Source organism: Brachionichthys hirsutus, chromosome 6 (assembly GCF_040956055.1).
Source record: "Brachionichthys hirsutus isolate HB-005 chromosome 6, CSIRO-AGI_Bhir_v1, whole genome shotgun sequence".
Taxonomy (NCBI): domain Eukaryota; kingdom Metazoa; phylum Chordata; class Actinopteri; order Lophiiformes; family Brachionichthyidae; genus Brachionichthys; species Brachionichthys hirsutus.
In genome coordinates, this window is record NC_090902.1 from 7,907,326 (window position 1) to 7,928,959 (window position 21,634).

Consider the following 21,634-nt stretch of genomic DNA (forward strand, 5'->3'; position numbering starts at 1 on the left):
CTTTCTTTTTCTTTTTTTTCTTTTATTCTCTCTACTCTTCCGACGCTCTCCTCTGCAATCATTTAAAGGAAGCGGAGGTAAGTCTATTTATTGTGCTTGTATTGCATTACCATTCTGGAAGACCTATACACACTGGTATTTGTCTGACACTTACTTTAAGGCAGTGTTGCAGAGCGGGAGAGGGTTTTCTGATTTGAATGCAGGTTGGGTGGCTGCTCAGTTTTAAATTTAAACATACTGTATATATACAAACTTAATAAAACATTCCAGATGAAATGATGGTCATCCCATTTTAAAAAAATGCATGCATTAATCCTGTTGAATAGTCTCTGTTATTCCAGGATGTTGCAAACATTTACTACAAAATCTTCAGCAAGGTCTGTTGTTAAGGCCTCATCTTTTCAGAACGGGTCATATTTATTTCATCTAAGTCCTTCTTGCGCACACACATTACTGATGCTGCCATTGTATGTTATACATGAATGTATAATTATAACTAATGGACTGACCTCAAATTATAAAACTGATCCCAGAGCACACCTAAGTATTTTGTCCCAATAATGTGTTTCTACCTGAAATTGGTGCCATATCACTGTTATAAGTTTGGTTGAAAGTTGTCCAGTTGATTCCTTCTGTTTTCTTTTTGCTCGCTCGCTCTCTCTCTCTCTCTCTCTCTCTCTCAATAATTCGATAATAAAAGGAGGTAGATATCCCGATTTCAAACCTTGCCCGTGTTTTCTCTGCCTCCTTGGCATACTGTCCCTGACACAGGCTTCCTCCCTGGTGACAAACATATGGCTTGCCTCGGGCACTAATTTGGATGAAGACACCACCTTGGTGTGTGTGTGTGTGGGTGTGTGTGTAAGTGTGTAGGTGTGTGTGTGAGAGAGAGGTTTTGGTTTATTAACCCTTCAACTTGAACCCCTTCTCTACATTTTTAGACACAGAAATATTTAATAAATGGATTCAAAGACGCGTTGTGGTTATAATCAATAGTATTCGCGTGAATGTATTTTCAATACATTGTATTACAGTGTGCAGATTTGATGAAAGACATTGACAGTGTTATAATAATTGACAATATTTAGTCAGAAAAGTTGCTGGCAAATGTTGTGCATTTAATAGCTACTTAAAAATGGCCGCGTTCTGCCTTACAACGGCATCATAGAGCAAATTGCAAAGCTCATATTCAACCTTTTAATGCACTTGATCATCAGCTGGGTTTCCAGACATTTAACATATTCACATGAAGAAGTGGTCAACTGAAATGCTGCATCGGATATAAATACTGCTATTGTTATCCAAAGGATGTTGTGGTGCTGCACTGCTGCACCCGATAACGTTTCCGTAACAGTAGACGATACTGTGGGGACAATGTTATCGCTCAACTCAGCACTTCAAACAGCACTGGTCAAGATTTGAAATCTGGACACATCAGATGAATGTGCAAAGACATTTTTAAATGGAGCATCCTTATTTCTCAACTATAGAAATGTAAGTTTAGATTTCCTGGGAGGTCAAAAACAAAAATTGTACTGAATGGACAGATAATTTAAAAAGCCATTTACTCATCAAAATCTGTTTCTGTTATTCAGATCAGAACTCCGTTTAGAGTCTAGAAGCTGTCACTGTCTTTACGCCATGCTGTGCCAAGAAGCTACCTGACAGTGCGGCTCCATTTTTTCCAGCAGTCATTCATTTTTACAAAACACGAGTAGTAAATAATAAAAGAATAGTAAAATGAGGACAGGATCTCTCAGCAGTGGGGTGTATTAGTTGAGCAGTTCTCTCTGTCGTCTGCAGAATAATGCAATATTGTTTCAGCGTGAAGTTATTTTTTTTCATAACCCACTTTCTTGTGTTGTGTTTCCACTCAGGATGACTACTTCAAAAGCTGGGCTCCTGCCAAGTCCCTAGGCCAAGGTGAGTCGTGCTGTTTGTCTATGTGTGTTTGTGTGTGTATATGTTTGTCTTTGGTGTGTTGACGTGCGATACAGCAGTAAATAAAAAATGTAGCCTCAAAGGTACCGCATCGAGGGAAGGCGAACAGAACTGAATAGGTTGAGTTAAGATAGATACACTATTAACTGAAACGTTTTTTCCTCATTTATCTTTTCAGTTTGTTCCTTTCATGTTAATTGTAAAAGCCTGAACACGTGACTGTGTGTGTGTGTGCTTGCAAATGTGTGTGTGTGTATGTGTGTGTATGTGTGTGGCAATGGCAAGTCCACTTCATCAATCACTCTGAAGTCTTCCTAGATCCCCAGTAACTCTTGAATAAACTCAATTATTCCAGACAGTCACTTACTCTCACCCACATTCTGCGCCTCACACATTCGCACACACTGAAGCCCGCGTTTCAGATTGGACTACAACTCTCTGAACAACTTGACAGAATTTAAATCTTTCCACCACTGAGCGTGTTCTGTTGTGTGTTGGCTTGGTTTTGCATATCTAGCACAGTTACCGGTACTGTAACTCTGCAGGGGGAAACTTGCTGAGCAGGTTTTATCTGGGCCAGCTCCTCGTGGATGCTGAGCCTAATGAGAGCAGCCTCGCCTCACTGCATCAAATTCTAGACTCACTCCCTGCTTTCGCTGCAAGACTAGAGACAAAAAAGTAAATAGAGCTTCATTCTCCAAACGAGGGACTAAATTCATCCAATGCTATGAAGACCACAAGCAACAGAAGCTTGGTTTAGCTTTTTAAACAAAGGTGCACAAAATCTACTGTATGGATAACACAGTGTCTGTTTCCAACCAAGGCGAAATGAATTTGACCTATATTTATTAAAAATATATAAATATATTTCATTCATTTGTATTTTGACAAAACTTGATTTTATTTCAGTTGAGTTTTAACTCTTGCCATATATTCTCTCTTATAGCATAGCATTGTTCTATCGAAGTAAAAGCCAAAATTGCTCTCTTCCAAATGTTCACACTTTAAGGTGGGTTTAAAGCACAAAGAGTAACAGAAATGGTTTGATATGAAGATGCAAACCCTACTTACATGCAGACACGGCTAGCTTCAAAGCAAGCGTCCAATCAGGAAACACTTCCATGTGGTCAGAGAGCATGAATAAATATAAAATGTAGTTACTGTTCAAGTGGTGCCGACCTCAGGTATGTTTTCTACCTGTTCGTATCTTTTACCCCGTTAGACCTACATTTGGCAAGATATTTCAGTGTGTGTGATAATGATTGTAGTGTTACTGTAACCCAAAAAAATAATATCAGGACCAGCAAAAATAAAGAGGTAAACGTATTTGGCAGGAGACAGTAAAGACCATAGTCTACATTTACTACATGAAGAAAAATATTTCTTATTCTCCTCAAAGCCATCTTCCTCCTCTAACTTTTGTGTAGACTAGAGACCCACATCACACAGCAGCACGGTGGGAATGAGAATCGCTGCAACAATTTAATGAAGTGAGGCGACTTCCTCCTTCTGAAAATATGACATCTGTGTGCTTTTATTGCGAGGCATTAAAAATAGTTGAAGCATAGCGAAGCTTGCTGTTTTGTCCCAATTAGACTTTTTTTATGGTATGCATAAAAAAACATTTTTCTCAATCTTATTTCTTGGCTCCTCCACTGCGGCGATGCGTTTGATCTTTATTACGACTGCAGGCCCGTCAAAAGCACAATGCACAATGCAGTTACTCCTGTACAAACACCACATTTGGGACTAATGGACTGCAAAACAATTAGACAGTGAATAAATAATTGGGACTGAATCTAACATCTGGTCTGCTTTGGGAGCATTTGGTGTCGTCATTAGTCCCATTTTTACCTCGCTGTCGTACTTTGAACTCTCTCCAGCCAGTGTCAGCATGGCATCTTTTTAAATATGAATAATCCACTATGGGACGTGATATAAAAAAACAGGACTGAATTCCTTTTCTGGGCAATGCTAGAATTCTGCCCCAGTCACTACCTGCTGATCTTATTTTCACTCATACATCACCGGTCGACCTTGGAGACTAATCAGCAGCAGGAAGGTTGATGGAGGGAGAATCCAGTGCCCTGGTGAATCGCTTGGAGAGAAATGCTTCCATCCATTCCATCTAATGAGTGAAATTAGTGGAGTACTGAAGTGCCAGAAACCAAGCCCACCGTGTTAAATCTCTTGTCCAGGTTTCTTGTATCTTGTTGAGGTCCAAGACTTGATCTGGAGTCCTGTGTGGTTCCTTGTGGAGCCATAGTAAGCACGCATGAAAGTCTGAATCAGCTCCACTCTCTCAGGCCAGTTGGCTGCTTTGCTTCACTGAACAAACATATGTTCAGCTCATTAGTGCACTTATTTTATCCAGTGTCAGTGCTGTGCTGTTGATTTAGTCTAGCATACCATCCTGGCTTCTGACAACGGCATGATTAACAACATTTTCAGAAAACACTGCAAGGACTTGTTATTCTTCGACACAGATTTATTTTAAATTAAATTACTTAATGTTTTTTCCCGAGTATCAAAAACATTCCAAAGACTCAGAAATATTATATATGTATTTCACACAGGGTGTCACTGTCTGCATTATATGCTTTGAAATAATATAATTTTTGTGTATTTTAAGTCAATAACTTTTGTAATTAACAGTGTTGATGTTGACCATAGTTAACCCTCTATTCACGACAGTAGCACTTGCGCTATTGTCGTCTATGCCCGTTGTCACGGTAATAATGCACCACCGTTATCGCCGGTGCTCCGGTCGAAGAGACTGGCTTTGACTAGCAGGTGGTGCTGGTGCTGCGGCCGTAATGACAGCCGGGTGCGCCCTCACCATCCATCTTTAAGATTGTCGACGACTACCTGTGCTTACCTGAAAACTCTCGTTGAAGCGCCACCACCTCGTACACTGCTGAGGAAGCTGTTCCTATTACATCATTTATACTGTATTTCAAACAAAGGAATAAGGAATAAGCTCCGACCATAACAATCTGTGAAGGTGAAATCTGTCAATTTGCCCTTATAAAAACCAACAGAGTTGATTATATGCTGTTTCATGCAGAGTACAGGAGCGCCCTCTGTCACCTTCTGTTTTTTGCTTTCAACATTACAAACACGACTTTATAAATCCCCTCAATATTTTCATGATTCTTCTACCTGTGTTTTCAGGGCATCTATCTTTTACCACTCTGTATTTCTGCTCGCTGTACCTCCATAGTTTTTTTCTTCTGTTTCTGACATATTGAGTTCATCAGATGGAAATTACATAATGATGAACACTAGCGTGAACCAACATACCACAAAGGCAGAAACACACAGAGACTGAAAGCCTGTGAGAATTTGTCTGTTTTTACAGATTTAATTTATATTTGAAGAAGTTTGGTTATTATACTTTAATATTCTCTGTGTAATTGTAGTCATGTCTCTTTGCCTTTGTTCTTTTCTTCAGCTTATTTTGCCCTGCAGAAAATCCTCAGTAGAAAGATTCACCACAGCACTGAGACTTCTAGCTCATTTGCCTTTAGCTGTATATGCGTGCTGAATGTTGCCCTGGTCATCAAGAATAGTTCAACCATGTCGCAGGAACAGCAAGAGGTTATTGATTTTTTTTTGCTTTCTATTAAGATGGAGTAAGAAAAGACGATTTCAACTTCTAAAAAAGGAAAAAAGGCATAGTATAGACACCTTATGAATACAATAACAAATGAATAGCATCTACCGGTATATATTTTTATTCAGCTCCTTGAAGCATTTCAAGACATGCAAATAGTAGCTATTACAAATCTTGTTCCTCAGATCAAAATGACATGAAAAGATTGAAATACTCTGTAATTGAAATCCTAAGTGTTGATTAAAAGTCTTATTTAGCATTTCTTCTGTCTGTCTTTCTGGGAAAAAAAGTAAATGTCTTCCAGGAGATTAATGACAATGTTTGTCGATAAATCAGCTTGCGCTATGGCTGTAGGTTTTCACACAACTACGTTAGATTTCTTTGTTCATACAGTTCACCATGTGAGCGTGCGAAATCACAGGAGCACGCACACACACACGTTCGCCTTCTGCCCACTTGCGATCAACGACAGCAATCTGCAGTGAGAGCAGCTGCCTCGTCGTCATCAAAATGTCAACCGTGTCCTGACATTTACTTTTACTTTTCCCATTTACAACGAGGTGTAAATTCCTGCAGTCAGTCTCATGCCCTCGCTCACCCAAGCTGAGGCCTGTTTGTGCAATGCTTTTGTCATTTACATGAAATTAAAAGCAGCTTTTACATAGTTTGGGATTAAAATAACACCAAGGTGAATTCTAACTGCGTCAGATTATACAACAAGCATGTGGTTACTATAGAAACAGTTTTGGTGTCAGAAAGAGAACTTCCTTTGAGAACTTACTTTGTCCTATCATTTCTCAAACACACTAAATCAATGAGTCACTTTAGATATGATGTCTAAAATTTAATCTCGCCTCACTCTGTCACTGGTCCTTAATATATTCTCAGATAACCATCTCTGATCTGCACCCGGAGGAACTAAAAGAATCTGACAGCGAGAAACTGATAGCGAAACAGACCTGGAGGACGACAAGCGATGCGAGGAACGGAGCGTGTTGGAGCAAGAACAAATATCTCATTTCAGCGTAATGTGCTAAAGGCTTGTAAATCGCTCTGCAGGCGTTCTTTAAGCAGTGTTTACTGCTCTGATTTGAATGGCTCACTGGCCACATCATAAAAAAAGTGACTCTATATCCACGAGTCACGACCCTCAGCTCAGCGCTTATCGCTTTCTTTCAGAAGCCTGAGCGCTGGCTGTGTTGAGTCGTAACGCTTGAAATGGGATTATCAGATGAAACATACATCTACATGCTATATTTGTTTCACACACAGCAATACCTGGTGCTGAGACAGAGAGGAAGGAAATACAAATATACCCAGGGTATTGCTAAATTAGGGAACGGAAGAATTAAGTTATAGTCGAATACAGGGGTGGGTGGGTGGAATGACACGGTGGCATAGTGGGTAGCAAAGTTGCCCCGCGGCAAGAGGTTGAGGGGTTCGAATCCTTTCTGGGACGCTTTTGACTGTCCTCCCTGTGTCTATGTGGGTTTTCTCCGGGTTCTCCAGTTTCCTCCCACCTCCAAAAACATGCAAATTAGGTGAATTGGTCATGCCGAAGTTGAGGTCGTCTCATCTGCAAGAAAATTGATGGATGGATGGAGTGAAGAAAATGTGCAGAGGAGCTAGCACCCAAGAGAAAGAATTATTAGAGTAAATGTTGTCAGATGGAGTAGTGTGAGTTTTTCCTGGCCCACACTTCCAGTCTAGAGGCAAACCAGAACCAAAAACACACCGAGAGCCAAATTAAGCTGCAACTCAGTGGACTGCGGTGTGTGAATGTTGCTGAACAGGCTGTTTTCAAGGACATACGGGCAATATTTGTTCACATAGAGGGAAGAATATGTGTTTGCATGTGCTGATACTGCCCATTCTGCCTGCTAGAGCATAGAGCGTTCAACGTAAAGACAATGATGAGATGGGATGAACACATTTGAGAGGGCACGAGGAGACAGTCGTCTCTAACGATGGCAGCCGAAGCCTCCAGAATAAATGTCAGCACGTGATGTCTTCAGAGGATCCTGAGAGAATAACGCAAGTAGTGGGAGATATAAAGACACGAGGCCTTGGAAAATAAAAAATACTCTTCACATAGATTGTTTACCAGACTTTTTACCTTTTCTTGGTGATGCAGAATAATAATATAAATAAATAAATAAATAAATAAAGCAGATGGCTGAGTTTGGGAGTTAATCATCTCAGGGTGTCACAACTCAGGCAGACACGACAAACTTCCTCTATCTGGGTGTTAAGATGCTCCGCCCCCTCCCTTGAGGCTCCACCTCCACTGGCCTGCCGCGATGCTGGATGTTGCACTGCAGTGGGTTGAGAGAGGCAGGATGGATTAGTGTTCTGTACCTAGATGGTCCGGTGCATCGTGTTGCTTTCCCTTGTTTTTGCGTTTTGTAATGAGGCTGTGGTGATTATTCCTTTCAGGCGAGAATAATATTTGTGTCACTGCACCAGAGCGCTTGCCTTGGGATTTCAGAATGCCCTGCAGCAGATTAGAATGATTCCATTAATATGTGCTTGTTTTGGATTGAGAAGCTGGACTACTGGAGCCAACAATGAAATATGAGGAATTACCGTTGCATCAATGCCAGTTACTCTCAGTATATAGAATGATTTGGGAACTTAAATTTCTCCATCCCTGCAGTGTTTGTGCTCAGTTCAGCCAACTGACGCTCCCATTCCATACTTGATATGTGCTGTGTCGATAAATAAGACTTAACATGTATCCATTGTTGTTTCTTCTGACTTCCACAGAGCATCAGGCTGAACCCAGCAGATATGAGCACCCAGCACCTTTTCCCTCGAGCCCAGCCAAGAAGTCGGTGCAGGATGGTGAGTTTGACTCGTGTAAACCGTACCTATGTTGTTTGGTTTTGGCTGCTCTGATTCAGTTCTGGTGTAATGTGATGATGGACAATAACAGATCACAGTGTTTATCTGTTTTAAACCTGCTGGTCCTCATGTGTACCTGATGCAGATTGGTGGCTATAATGCGATGGAATTTATCCTAATTAGTTTGGGTTATGTAGAGACGGGGCTTCTGAACAGAGAGTTGACACAGAAAAGCAGACAAAACTCTGAAGAGAACCAGATTTATTTATTTGTTTTCTTTCAACAAATTAAACTGGCAGCCAATGATTCTCGTTTCACTGCAAGGCACATTTTGCCACAACCAAACTCCAGAGTACTACCTCAATGACAACAGGAAATGCTAAATGAAAGGGGAACAAATGAGTAAATTACATGTCATTTGAAATGTGAGTTCTGCACGCATTATGTTCTGTTCGTTAGGTAATTACAAAACCAATTGCATATGATTTAATCTAATTTAGTATGAGATAAGCTGCATGATAGAATAAAATGAGCCACAGCGTGAAAGCAGAGCTAAATATACAAAATCTCATTGATGTGCTTCAGCCTCAATAAATAGTTTGTATTTTCCTCATGATCCTGTTTCAGTTCAAACCCTATTCCATGAAACGGTGATTTTTAAAGTGACAATAAATGTTACTCTCCATAGCGTAATCATTATGGACTCAACCTGAGGATCGATCATGTATTGATCCATTTGTTGCACAATTTGAGGGGATTTCCTGGGATTTAAGCATCTTCAGATGACTGCTTTTAGGTACTTTCAGTTTTTCTCGTTTTTCATTGCTCTCCCCTGGAACACCAGTCCTCAGTGTCCTTACTGACCAACATAAACCATTAAGAAGTTGTAGCTAAACGTTGCTGTGAAATCATAACTGAGACTGAATAGTGAAATAGTGTGGGAGCTTTGCACACACACACACACACACACACACACACACCTGTACCAGTCCTTGATGGCATCTTCAGTTGAGTTCAGAGCACCAGACAGTGCCTTTGCAATGGAGCCAATTGAGATCAGATGGCATCAATTCAGGTCAGAGAGCCTCCTATGATTGTTCAATTTGGGAATCAGTGTTTCAGAGGTCATTCACTCCCATAGCTAAAACAGCAAGGGACTTTCCACCTGTGTTTTTTTGTCTGCTGCAACGTTCTGTTTGTTTAATTTCCCATAGCCCCCCTCTCCTGTGCCCTGCACTGCCATCAGCTGCCCTCATTAAACGTCTTCAATCCCTCTCCCAGTTGCTCTGAGAGCAGGGCCCAGATGCTTGTTTGTGAGATGAGCTATTCTACCCAGGATTCCGAGTGGTTGTTCTGAAAGTACTGGGACTGTGTGGACTTGCTTACCCTTACCAAATTAGGTGTTGCGGGACTTGCAATACAGTATTCTCATCCTGTCCCACTGTAGCAATAGCCTTTCTGTGCGTGCACCTGTCTGCAACAGGGTTATGACATCCTTATTAAAACTGGACTACAGTCTCTTATTTTATTAGCAGTTGTGTGTGTTTCTCAGAGCGTGTGCATATTCCCCCCATCCCAATTTTCATACATATTAAATTTAATTTCTAATCTCTCAGTTCTCTGTGATTGTTCTAAACTACAAACATATTTCAAACAGAACAGTTTTTGCATAGCTTTATTTACACTGTGACAATTGGCAGCTTCCTCTTGTAATGCATGCCCTCCCGTTAGTGCCGTATTGTCCCTAATTTCATTTTTGCCTCCTAGTTTTGAGGTTATTTTCAAAAATGCTTTGATTTATTGATTCCTTTAAAGGTGCTGCGCTGCTGGCAGCAGCTTCGTAAAACCTCCACTTTTAGTGTGCGTGTGCATGTGTTGTGTGTGTATAATAGTTGTTTGGCCATGATGAATATTCCATTTTTCGGTGACTGTCAGTCATTTCTCTCTCTCTCCAGATATTTTTACTCCTCAAGCCCATGTGGTTTCTTCTCTGACAGTCAAACTGAAGCAGCCTATTTATCATCTCCATATCAACGCTACATCCACAATAATATGACTTGCCCGTGTTGTCAAGAATTAATTTTCTGCATGGTGAATCCATCCCACCACAGCCTCCATCTAGAGGCCCTCTCCATCATTCCTTTCTGTCATCCTCTCTCCAGTGCCACTCATAGGTCAAACATTAAGACCCTGAGGAGTGCTCAGAAAGCAGAGTGGGGATCAGACTTTATCTCCTCCTGATCTGGGTGTCTTTTAGTTCTTCCTCAGTTTTCCTCAGGTGTTGTTTTACCGGGGAAGGGGGGGGGAGGAAGGGGGGGGGGGGGCTCCCTTGTAAAAGAGACAATGCCTGTTTGTTTTTTTCATGGAAGGCTGAAAGTGATTCTCCCTTTTCTAATAAGAAAACATGAATTTGTCTTTTGGGAATGGTTGTTGAATTGCTTGTTATTTTAATTTAAAATGTTTTTTTATTTGCTATTAGAAACAGTCACTGGGGAGAGCAAGCAATCTGTGCAATGGACCAGGGTTTGGATTAAGAAGCAGACACACACACATAGATTTTTACAAAAACCTTGTTGGACTACGTCCAGGTCTGGAGAAAATAATTTAAGGTCGACGGGGCTTATTGGTAATCTTGCTTCTTCTATTTGATTGTGACTGTATTCTGATCTCTACTGTCTAATCACTGCTCTCCATTCTGGCCTCCATCCAGGACGAGAGGACACCGAAACAGTGTTTTATCTCATCCTCCTTCGTCTAACCACTTGCACTTTTATAAATATAGGTGGAGGGGAATTATTGAGACAAAAAAGATAATGAGTCATGCAATTTACTATTATTGGTAGTTTTGATCAAATGTATCTTCAACTACAATATCATTTTTCTCCCAAGAATCCGCTTGTAAATGTTGCAGCAATTAATTTGCTGGAAGATATTTTATGTCTGTCTATTAGATTGCGCGGTGAATTTTTAAGGAGGGTGATTTTCACACTGTAGATAATAAACTGCTATAAATTCAATATATTACAGTCCAATGGTGGAGCATCGCTGGCACTCACAAAACACACAAAGCTGTTGGCAGTGATGCTCTTACTGAACTGTGTCTCTACGCTTTGCCTTTTAAAATATTAATCAAATCCACGAGAGATTTTATTGCAAAAGGTAGTGTTCCTCAATGACCCATGAGCATTCCAATATTGAGAGTAGCTATTCCAACAAACGATATGAATCTCTGTGTGATGCATGTTGAACCAGGACAAGCCGTTGCTGCCCAGATCCTTCATTCAGTGGTTTGACTGAAATATACATTTTAGAGCTTACAGCAAAATTTCAACCAGTACCAAAACTTTTGTTCAAGTAAAGTTTCAAGGTGTTCAAGTTTAGTTTGTCTCTTAATTCTCTCTTAATCTTACGCCTTTGCTACTCTCATCAACAAACTCTCCCAACTCTTCGCCTTTCCCTCCCCGACTTACAATAAATCAAGGGATCACCGGTCAGCCCGGCGTCTGTCCGAGGACATCGGCTGTGTGACTTGGTAGCCACGTCCATCTGCTGAACTATTGCTTTTGCTTTGAAACTTTACTGTGGCATTATGGGTAATACGCAAATGGATTACTTCAAACTGTGTTGTTCTGTCCTTTATCGTCTCATTTCAAAGCATCGCATCGTCACAGTTTCCCCATTGAACAGCGTCTGATGAAGAATCATTACGCCATGCACGACTTCGTACACTTCATTTGGGAATGTCTGATCAGGAGCAGACAAACCTTGTTCATTCACATAACGCAATAATGTTTTCAAGGTAAAGAAAAATGTGGTTCAGTGTGAGAAAAGAGTTTTATGTGACACTTTGGAATGAATGGATATGCAATAAGACATGTCAAGTGTGATAGCTGAAGCATATTTGACATATTCACGTACATATTAGAAGGAAGTCGTATTCAAGATTAGGGCGAAGAGAGGAGAATGAAAGAATATTGAGGAAAGTGAAAGCGCGGTGGCAAGAGCGCGCCGCAGTGCTCCTGCATCACAAATGATTGGCTGGTTTAACCGCCGATGCTGCTCACTCAGGCTTTAAATAGATGGATAAAACTCTATTTTACTCTACACACTTCTATTATTGCCTCCCCCCACCCCCTCCTATTCCTGTCATTTTCTCTTCATCTCTTCTTTAATTCTCTGTCTTCCTCGCCTCCTTTATTTTTCCCCCTGTTTCCCTCTTCTCACTTCTCTCCTTTCCACATGTTCAGAGCATCGTCGTCTCTCCAAGCAAACGTTTTTTTTTAGTATTCATGAGAAAGTTTTATTCATGTAATCATCTTCTCGTGGAACTTCACGTGTACTGCTGTGTGAATAAACGGCATTGCTCAGTCATGTGTGTTGGATTTCCAATTTGTCTGAGAGTGGAGGTCACAAGCAAATCCAAAATGTTCCTCCAATCTGCCGTTAACTAGACACCGGCTTCCTTTTCCTCTGATCCCTCCTTTCACTTGCTCACCTCTCTCAATCCATCTGTCCTCTCCATGCAGCGATAAAGTCATTTTGCGGTGGAGAAAAATGAGTTTCCTGCAGCACTGATAAATGGAGCTGAGGACAGACCTAAATAAGCAGGTGATCGAAAACACAGAAAAACCGAGCAGACAGCTATCAGAAGGAAGACTGACGTATCATTTACCTGCATTCTGAGGAACTCACGGGTGCACATGGGTCGGTTGATGTGTTTTTATCTGTGCATGTCTGTTAGAGATTTTGTGGAAACCCGTCTGGTGCTATGTTGTGAATCCTCACCGTGTTTATTCAAATGTTATGCCAAAGTGACAAAGAAAGCTGTCTAATGCACTTTGACCGATCCAGATATGTTCAAAGTGACATAAGAGCCTGATGCCTGTGGGCTGTTGTTCATTCACATAGTAGAGATTAAGGCATTGCTTTGAATGGAGGCCACAATTGCTCCATGGTGTCGTTCTCTCGTGCTGACTTAATGCTGATAAAGCAGCGTGTGAGCAGCAGCAGCTCAGCGTGTGATCAGGCCAGAGACGAGTTGATGTTTGCTGCAGACACCAGCTGTGGCTCAAACACAATCCATTAGGCCTGTAATGGAGACAAGGCGCCTCGTTTTCATGGCGTTAGCAGCCTTGTGTTAATGAGTTGTACGGTACATAATGCACTCAGTGGGCATTCTGGACTTGAGATTCATGTTTAATATCTTCACAATGGTGGGAGCATGTTTTGAAAAGCTTATTGATTGATCTCGGGGGTTTTTTGTTTTGTCTTTTCACCTGTATGTCAAGTACAACCTTTGCATTTGACATGGACGGTATCATCAACAACATGGCCACATCCTTTTGTTTGTACCAGGCTACCTTTGGGGGAGGCTAAGGAGGAAATGCTATTGCCTGCAATTATTTGTCTGGCTGTCTGTGAGCGACATAATTCAAAGAGTTAGAGGCGGATCTTGATGACATTTCTGAGAAATGTTGGGTTTATTACCAGGAGCAGATGATTACATTTTGGTGATGATCCAGAAGAGATCCTGGATTTTGAAACATTGCAGTAAAAGGAGCTTCAATTTTTCTGTCTTTAATACCTGAGGAGGCAGATCCAGTTGAAATTGGGGTCAATTTTCACACCAAAATATTTTTGGTTTTGGACACTTTCAATAATCCACCAAAGAGGTTCTGTTTTTTGTTGTCTTTTACCAAGACATTGTGGAATTAGTAGTGGACAAACAGATTTGTTGCATCTTAAAAGAGCTATGGATCTGGATCCAGAAGAAACCACCATTTCTGAAAGTATGCTTTTTGTGAATAATGATAATGATATCAACGTGATTCTAATTGCTAAAGGTTTGTTTTCATGGTTAAGGAATCAAAAAATATGGATAAAATAAAGGTAGGCCAATAATTTTTGATGTAAATAATATATGGGGAGTGGGGTGCTTGGGGGAGGTTTCTACCTAGTTCCTAATTCATTTCCATAATTCTCCTCAACTCTTGCTTAATCTCGGGTTCGGTCTACTTCATCCATCCGGGTCAGCCGATACGGTCACCGTAGGCCGAGCTATAAAAGCTCAACCTTCTCATTTGCCATATCTCTTATGAACAGTTCCAGGGAATCTTCTCCCCCTCCTCTTCCCATTAGCCACTTTCCAATCTACAATCTGAGCCCATCATTAGAGGCTGAACTGTGTCCTATCTCCAAAGACATTCCACACCGTGGTGACAGTTCTTCTGTCTCAGCTGATATAACCTCAGGTATATTGATCATTTGAGCCAATCTCAATGTTCATCATCAAGCTCGCCTAAGCTCCATTTAGGTGTTGAATATTTTGGGAGCATGTAATGACCCCATTGTGTCTTCAATCTGTCTACGTCAGACTAAAAAAAGACTTCCTCCGTGTTTATCCAATTCCCCGAATCCTTTAACAAATCCCTAATATCCGGTGTTTCTGATTTCATGAACTGCTGAAGTCTCACAGTGTTTGGTATGTTGTGGACCTTGCTACGCTAAAAGCTTCTTCTCTCTCGCTTTTATTACCCCTGTCTTTTTCATCTCCTCCACCTCATGTGTTTTCTCTTCTGCCTGTCAAATGAAAGCGCTGTTATCCTAGTGTGAAATGACACAATGCTCGGAGTCAATGAGCTGTTTTGATCTTTTGTCACCATGGACATCAGCCAGCTGTGCCTGTCTACCACGGTTATAATATCACTGTGGAGACTGATTTGGAAGGAAATACGGTCGCTGCTCAGAGAGAATAGCCCTCATTAAGCAGCTCAGACTGCAGAAAATAAATGTTCACTTCATACCATTTACCATTTCTTTCTCAATACTCATTATTTTTCTGCCTGCTTCAGTTCGTTAAATGTGCCAGCTGAAAAACAAAAAAAGAGAAGCGTGGTGCTGTTTTCAACTCCAATTGTTCATTCTCTGCATGTTTAAACGAACTTATTTTTGCTCCTCAGATTAACGCCATCCCTGATCTCTTCCTGTAGGTCCAGACTCCACCAAGGACCCCTGTCTGAAGGTGCGCTGCCCTCCTCACAAGGTGTGCATCAGTCATGACTACCAAACTGCAATCTGCACCAATCGCAAGCAGTCAGCTCACAGGTAAGAAGCACTAACGTGACATCTTGTGAAAACCTGGTTTTATCTCCTCTGCCAATGAGGCAATGTTCCTGCTGCCATTAGTCTGTTTGTCTGACTCTCAGCAGGATCACTAAAAATATATATATATATATTTACCATTGTGGGCTACAGATATTTGCCTCTGACCTCAGGGATACTGCTTCCAATGCTCTGACCAAAAAAAACATATGACATCCTGATAAGATCTACACATAGCAAAGTCTGAGCTGGTTCCAAATGATATTTCACATCTGTCGATCAAGACGGAAGGGCTCATGGAACCTTTGCTACTGTGTTGAATCAGCACAGACTAGAGGATGAAGAAGTACAATCGTCTATTGCATCAGCTCGTATTTGATAATTAATCTGCCGTTTGACTTGTTTGCATCAAGAGAGGTGTGAATGGCTGAATGAAAGGCGAATTGATCTACGATGCAAACGCACAAAGGGTTGAGTCTTCCTGGGTGAACCTTTGCTAGAGCTTTACAGGACAAATAATACAATAAGGTTGCAACTAAGCTCTAATTGTTGATTCCAGTCGCATCTTAAGAGGTTACTGAGCTGTATCCTGAAGGAACATACCTTCAGTGAAAGCCTGTTTTTGTTGAGTATAACTATCACACGACTGTGGCTCCAAATCAAGGTGTCAGTTTTTATGTTCAGGGCATCACACTATGAAGGGAGAATTGCCTTTACATGCAGAGAGAATGGGGAAAGTGAAATGCCTTTGCACTCTCTAACTGCTCACCATTTCACCTTGGCTTTACATATAGGGGGGAGGCTGCAGCTCATTATGTCCACATGTTGTGTCCTTGGACGAGACACTGACCCCTGAATATGGGTGAATGGTGGCCTGCCGTCAGATTTTAAAGCACACTGGAAAGAAATCATGCAGTGAATACTATTTGCACTTTGACCATTTAAAGTCTGAACCATGTAATAATTGCAAGAAGAATCCAATTTTTGGAAAATAAGGTTTTTATGGAGATAAACCCCTTAATCACTATAATACAACTGCGAAATCATAGGATCTCTTTGGGGGTGGGTGGGAGGGGGGGGGGGGGTAGAGGCATAGATTTATTAGGTGTTTATGGGAAAGCATTTTTATGTGTCAGGATTACAGTAATGCAGCCTCATGGGTAGCACTGGCGGTGCGGTTAGCAGGAGCTAACGTATCATTTCCAGGTTCTCCCGTGTGCCGGTCCCAAGCCCGGATAAATGCAGAGGGTTGCGTCAGGAATGGCATCCGGCGTAAAATTTTGCCGCAACAAATTATGCAGATCAATGTATGTGTCAGGATATTACAGTAGAGGCTAATATTGTTTTGCTGGAGTGACACTGGAAACATCCGAGCAGTAGCTTTCTTCTATAAACCAACTAAAACAACACTGAGTATGGGCTTTTGATGACACAATAACAATTTCATTATGTATGAATGAATGACTGAATATTTTCATTGTCTACATTTGATAAAAACGTATGTCGTATTTGCTGTCGCAGCTGTGGCGAATCTGCTAAGCTCTGCAGCAAGACCTCTAAGATCGAGGGATGGGGGGGGTAAACATCTACCCATTCATCCTCTCCATGATGTCCTCCATCTCTTCTGGAGATTGTGACACTCTCTGTACGAGTGTGAGATTCCTGAATTTGTCCGACTTCTAAAGTTTGTGTGTGTGTGTGTGTGTGGGGGGGTGTGTGTGTGTGTGTTTTCAATCTTTCTATGTTGCCAAGTTTAAATGATTTCAATTTAACAGTTCAACAAGCTTTTCCCCAAAAAACAATCTGACTTTTTTCTCTGCGTGCAGTTTAATTTAATTAATCCTCAAGTCATTATTTCCACAGTTTCTTGGCTTTAACACCTTTCTTTGTATTACATTAATTGCATGTCCTATTTGCTCCTTTAAATGTCAAACTATTCACACAAAATTTGTATTTAAAGCATCACTCACTGAGCCTTTGGACCTTAATATCATTTCATCAAGGAATTGAATGAATTAAAGTAATGAGCATCACAGGGATTCTGTGTCCTTTGCAAAGTGCATTCAACTTTGAAGCCCATAGTTAATACACGCTGTGTTTCAGCATGTATATGCAGATGGTTGTTATTCTGTGCAAGATTGCCTTTTTGAAGCAGCCCCGTCTGCGCGTTGACTTTGAGGAGTTGTTTTGTCTAAGACTGATGCAGTTTTTTTTCCCTTCTCTAAGAAGCTTTTAGCCCAAGAGTGTTAAAATACGTTTGTTCTGATAGAGGTGATCAGTTATACTTGAAAGAAGAAGAAGCTGTTTCTTAAGTCAGCTTTAATTCTTCTTTTGAATCATTCTAATGCAGTTAGACAGTTTTGGAAAAAAAGAAGAAAAAAAAGAAAGTAAAAATTAATCACCTAAGCCCCATGATAACTCAGAATAAGGGGTATGTTCTGTTTCTGGCCAGTGGAATTAAATGACAAAGATGGATTTGTGTCTAAAATCAGAGTTTTGTACTGCAATAAGGAGGAAAGAATGAGAAACGGGAGAATTTTTAGAGTTTGCAGATGAATATATATAATCATGTTGTTCAGACAAAAAAGCCAGCGTGAGCCTGACTGACGAAGCGTACATGAAGCACCAAGGCCTGCCACAATAAGCGGCTACAGCATGCCAGCTCTGTGACTACACTGTCTTAAGATTCAATGTTACAGAATTTTTTCTGTGTTTGCCTTTGTAACATCTGTTTCGTATTTCCGTGTGACCCATAGAGCATTTTCAGACATTCGACAACTGTTGAATTAATCCTGGATTGAGTCCTGGATCAAGACGGCAGCTGCAAAGTGTAAAATCAAATATACAAAGCAATCTATCATCCTGAAGCCCATTCAATATCAATAGATTTTACACAGAAATGAATAAAAGAAGAGACACGAACAGCCATTCCATTAAAATCCATAAAACAATCTGTCATAGGCCTGAGTAATGTAAAACAGGGACATGCTTCCTCAAGGGCAGAATGCAAGAGATCTTTCGAGGTATTGGGAGATGGAAGGGTTTCTGAGGAGATTGTATTTCTCAGCTGGTTCCACACTCGGCGACCAAATCCTCTCTTAGTGAAACCATGCCCATGACAGGGCATTTTATGTACACACCTCCCATGTGCCCATTTTCATAGCGTATCTCTTTATTGATTTTAAATCTAATACACCCAAGACTGATCAATTGTATCTTGTGTCTAAAGTAACTTTCCTCCCATCTTTGACTCCGGAACTCTAAGCTATCAGTGTCAAAAGAAAAAGAAAAACAATTGTGTGCAAAATGCTGCAAGCAGGGGTTCTGTACATGCCAAATAATGCAAATGCATTAATGCTCAAAAAAACATACCGGCATCACCTTTGAAATTTTAAACATTTTATCTCTTTCTCAGTTCACAATAACTCCAATTAGCCAGGACAAATTAAAGAAAGTTTGTCTTGTGTGAAATGCACCCGTGGCCAGGATCCTGATTATTTCATGCCTGTTAATTTAATACCGCCGCCGCGCTGCAGCAGGGAATCAAAGAAACATGTAATTGGACATGCATGTTTTACTAGGCCCGAGATATCTGGTTCATGCGTGGTTTTAATTCTATTATCACTTGCTAAATTATTTTTTAATGACAAATATAAACTGTACATTTATAAAATTGCATGTCAACTATCGATCATCTTTTATACTATGCTGAATTCATGTCAAGACCCCTCTGACGACTTCAAATTGAATTTAACCACATATGTTAATGTTCGTGTTTATACTCCACGTGGACTCACAAATGTACATTTTTTTCACACAAAAAATTTCTTTATTATCACAATGCGGTTATTGTTGTTGTTGTGGTTATTCATGATAATAATAATATTTGTTTCTGTATACAGTCTATGTATTTATATATTGTATATTCCTAGATTGTGCATATGCAGATGCTCACTTTGCATCATGTATTACTTTCTCTGTAAAGAGTCTGACTGACTCTCAATCCGTCTTTGCTGGATGGCAACCGGGTGTTTAGTGAGAGCACTAACGTAGAAAATTGCTGCCAGATATGGATCAAAGCTAATTACAGTGGTTACAAAAAAAATACCTTGATGGTCCAATCAGGATTCACTTTGCTTCCGCTGACCCCGACAACCACACACTTTCTGCCTGGTGGAAAACTCGTTCTGCTAGTTTGGATAATGGCACTAACATCAAAGTTATTACAGCACTTTAATTTTCTCTTATACATGGAAATGAAATGATATTACAGATTAAAAGGGTTTTGGCTGCGAGCACTCTGGATTGTATCCCTGTGCTCTTACCAAAGGGGTCATAAAAACACATTTTCTTCCATCTAACCTTAATGTTGAATAGGCCATCCACATCTCATCTCCCTAAAACCACAGGACAGAAACCACACATGCTTCTTTGGGGCCCTAATGGTTTGCATCCAATAATTAGTTTCGTTTTTTACATTTTTAAAGTACATTTGAACATTTTCGATTTTCATCACAGCCTCACGTCGCTGATGTCAGAGGTTAAGGTCTATCCACGTCAGCACAAAGTCCAGTGCTTTCTCCAAGGTAATGTTGACATTCATATTCATGACTCTGGATTCAAGGTCTGTTTCCCCTCTTTCACCGTCTCCTTTAGTGTGAAACCCAGGAAAGGTAGTGCGGGCCACAAGCACAGGCCTGAAACAGGTGCAGGTGAAAAATGCAGGCTCTGCTCATCACTCCGGTCCAGTCCTGTGTGTGGATCTGATGGACACAGCTACTCTTCCAAGGTGAGACTTTCATTTCGGCATGTTTTTTTTTTCTCTCATTCTTAACATAATACTTAGTACAGCATTGATTTAACAAGCCACGTGCCACAGAGTTATATAACTTTTGTAAATATTTGTCAGAATGCACATATTGATTTAGGCATAGATAATATTTGCTTCCAAACCCTCCCTCTCCTCCCATGTCTCCCTCTCCCTCTCCTTCTTTGTCACATTGAATGACACATAGCCACAAACTCACAATGTCAAGATAAAGGAGAGCAGAAATACGGCAACAAGGAAATGAGTGGAGAAGGGACATACAGTAAAACGGGAGTAAAAACAAGGCAGCTGGAAATAAAAAATGAAGTGATGCAGCACAAGTGTCCTTTTGGCATCCACTTTCATTTCTTTGTTTGCCAAGCAAAATTCAGCACAAGAAAATCTCACAGACATGAACAGTCTAAACTTTAGAGACTGTTCATGTCTGTGAGATTCTATATCCATGAATAGACACTTGAAAGCTTTAGACTCTAAAGCTTTCAAGTGTCTATTCATGGATATAGTATTTATTTTCAGTCAGGTATGTTCCTTGAAACTTTAGTAGTATGGAAACAAAATCAATAAAAGCATTTCATGATTCAGGATCAATTCAGAGGGAAATTTATTTGCAATTCAGCCATGTTATGTCTCAGCTCTACAGAAAAATAAATAGAAATCGGCATATTTTGATGATCAGCATGTTTTTTTCATTTTTAATGCATCGTTAGCCTGAAGTATGAAACAACCTGAGATTCTGAGCTTTGACTCCTTGTTCGTGATGAAAATCCTGCCTGGATTAAGATGTGTTGAGGAACAGAAATGTTGAAGGATGGACAAGGAGGAAAACAAAAGCAGGGGAGAGCTGGAAGTCAGCTGTTGGAGTGATGGGTCTCCCTGGTCCAACTTAAACTCCACTCACAAGTGAGCTGCTGATCTCAAGCTTGTTCGTGTTTTAATATTACGTTACATGCCTCCCTCATCGCATCGGCCCACACACTCAGTGTCCAATTAGGAAGACAGTTCTCTAATCTCCTGACAGACTAAAGCCCACAGAGTTAAATCCATTACTTCTCTCCTCTCCAATCAGGAAAACTCCACTCAGGTGTGTGCTCTTTTAAACCGTAAATGGTTGCCCAACTCTGGACCATGAAGCTCTTTATTACTTTTTGGCATGAAGGAGATTTGGATTTGCCGCAGCCAGCTTTGCTCAGTGGACCAGCAGCGATCTACCTTTGACTGCTGACTGTGCACGCTGCAATTAGAGGCAGCAGCTCCGTGCAAGTTACAACTCACACCTGAACCACGTTCCTGCATCTAACAGACGG

At 40.7% G+C, this 21,634-nt stretch overlaps 1 protein-coding gene across 1 annotated transcript in view; it reads left to right on the plus strand.

The window, feature by feature from the left end:
• Positions 1 to 21,634, plus strand: part of spock1 (SPARC (osteonectin), cwcv and kazal like domains proteoglycan 1) — a 59,212-nt gene that overhangs the window by 27,106 nt on the left and 10,472 nt on the right. The window contains exons 2-5 of the mRNA XM_068740272.1: positions 1,878 to 1,923; positions 8,324 to 8,401; positions 15,391 to 15,505; positions 20,159 to 20,291. Coding sequence (XP_068596373.1) covers positions 1,878 to 1,923; positions 8,324 to 8,401; positions 15,391 to 15,505; positions 20,159 to 20,291 — 372 coding nt within the window. The remainder of the gene's footprint in view (positions 1 to 1,877; positions 1,924 to 8,323; positions 8,402 to 15,390; positions 15,506 to 20,158; positions 20,292 to 21,634) is intronic.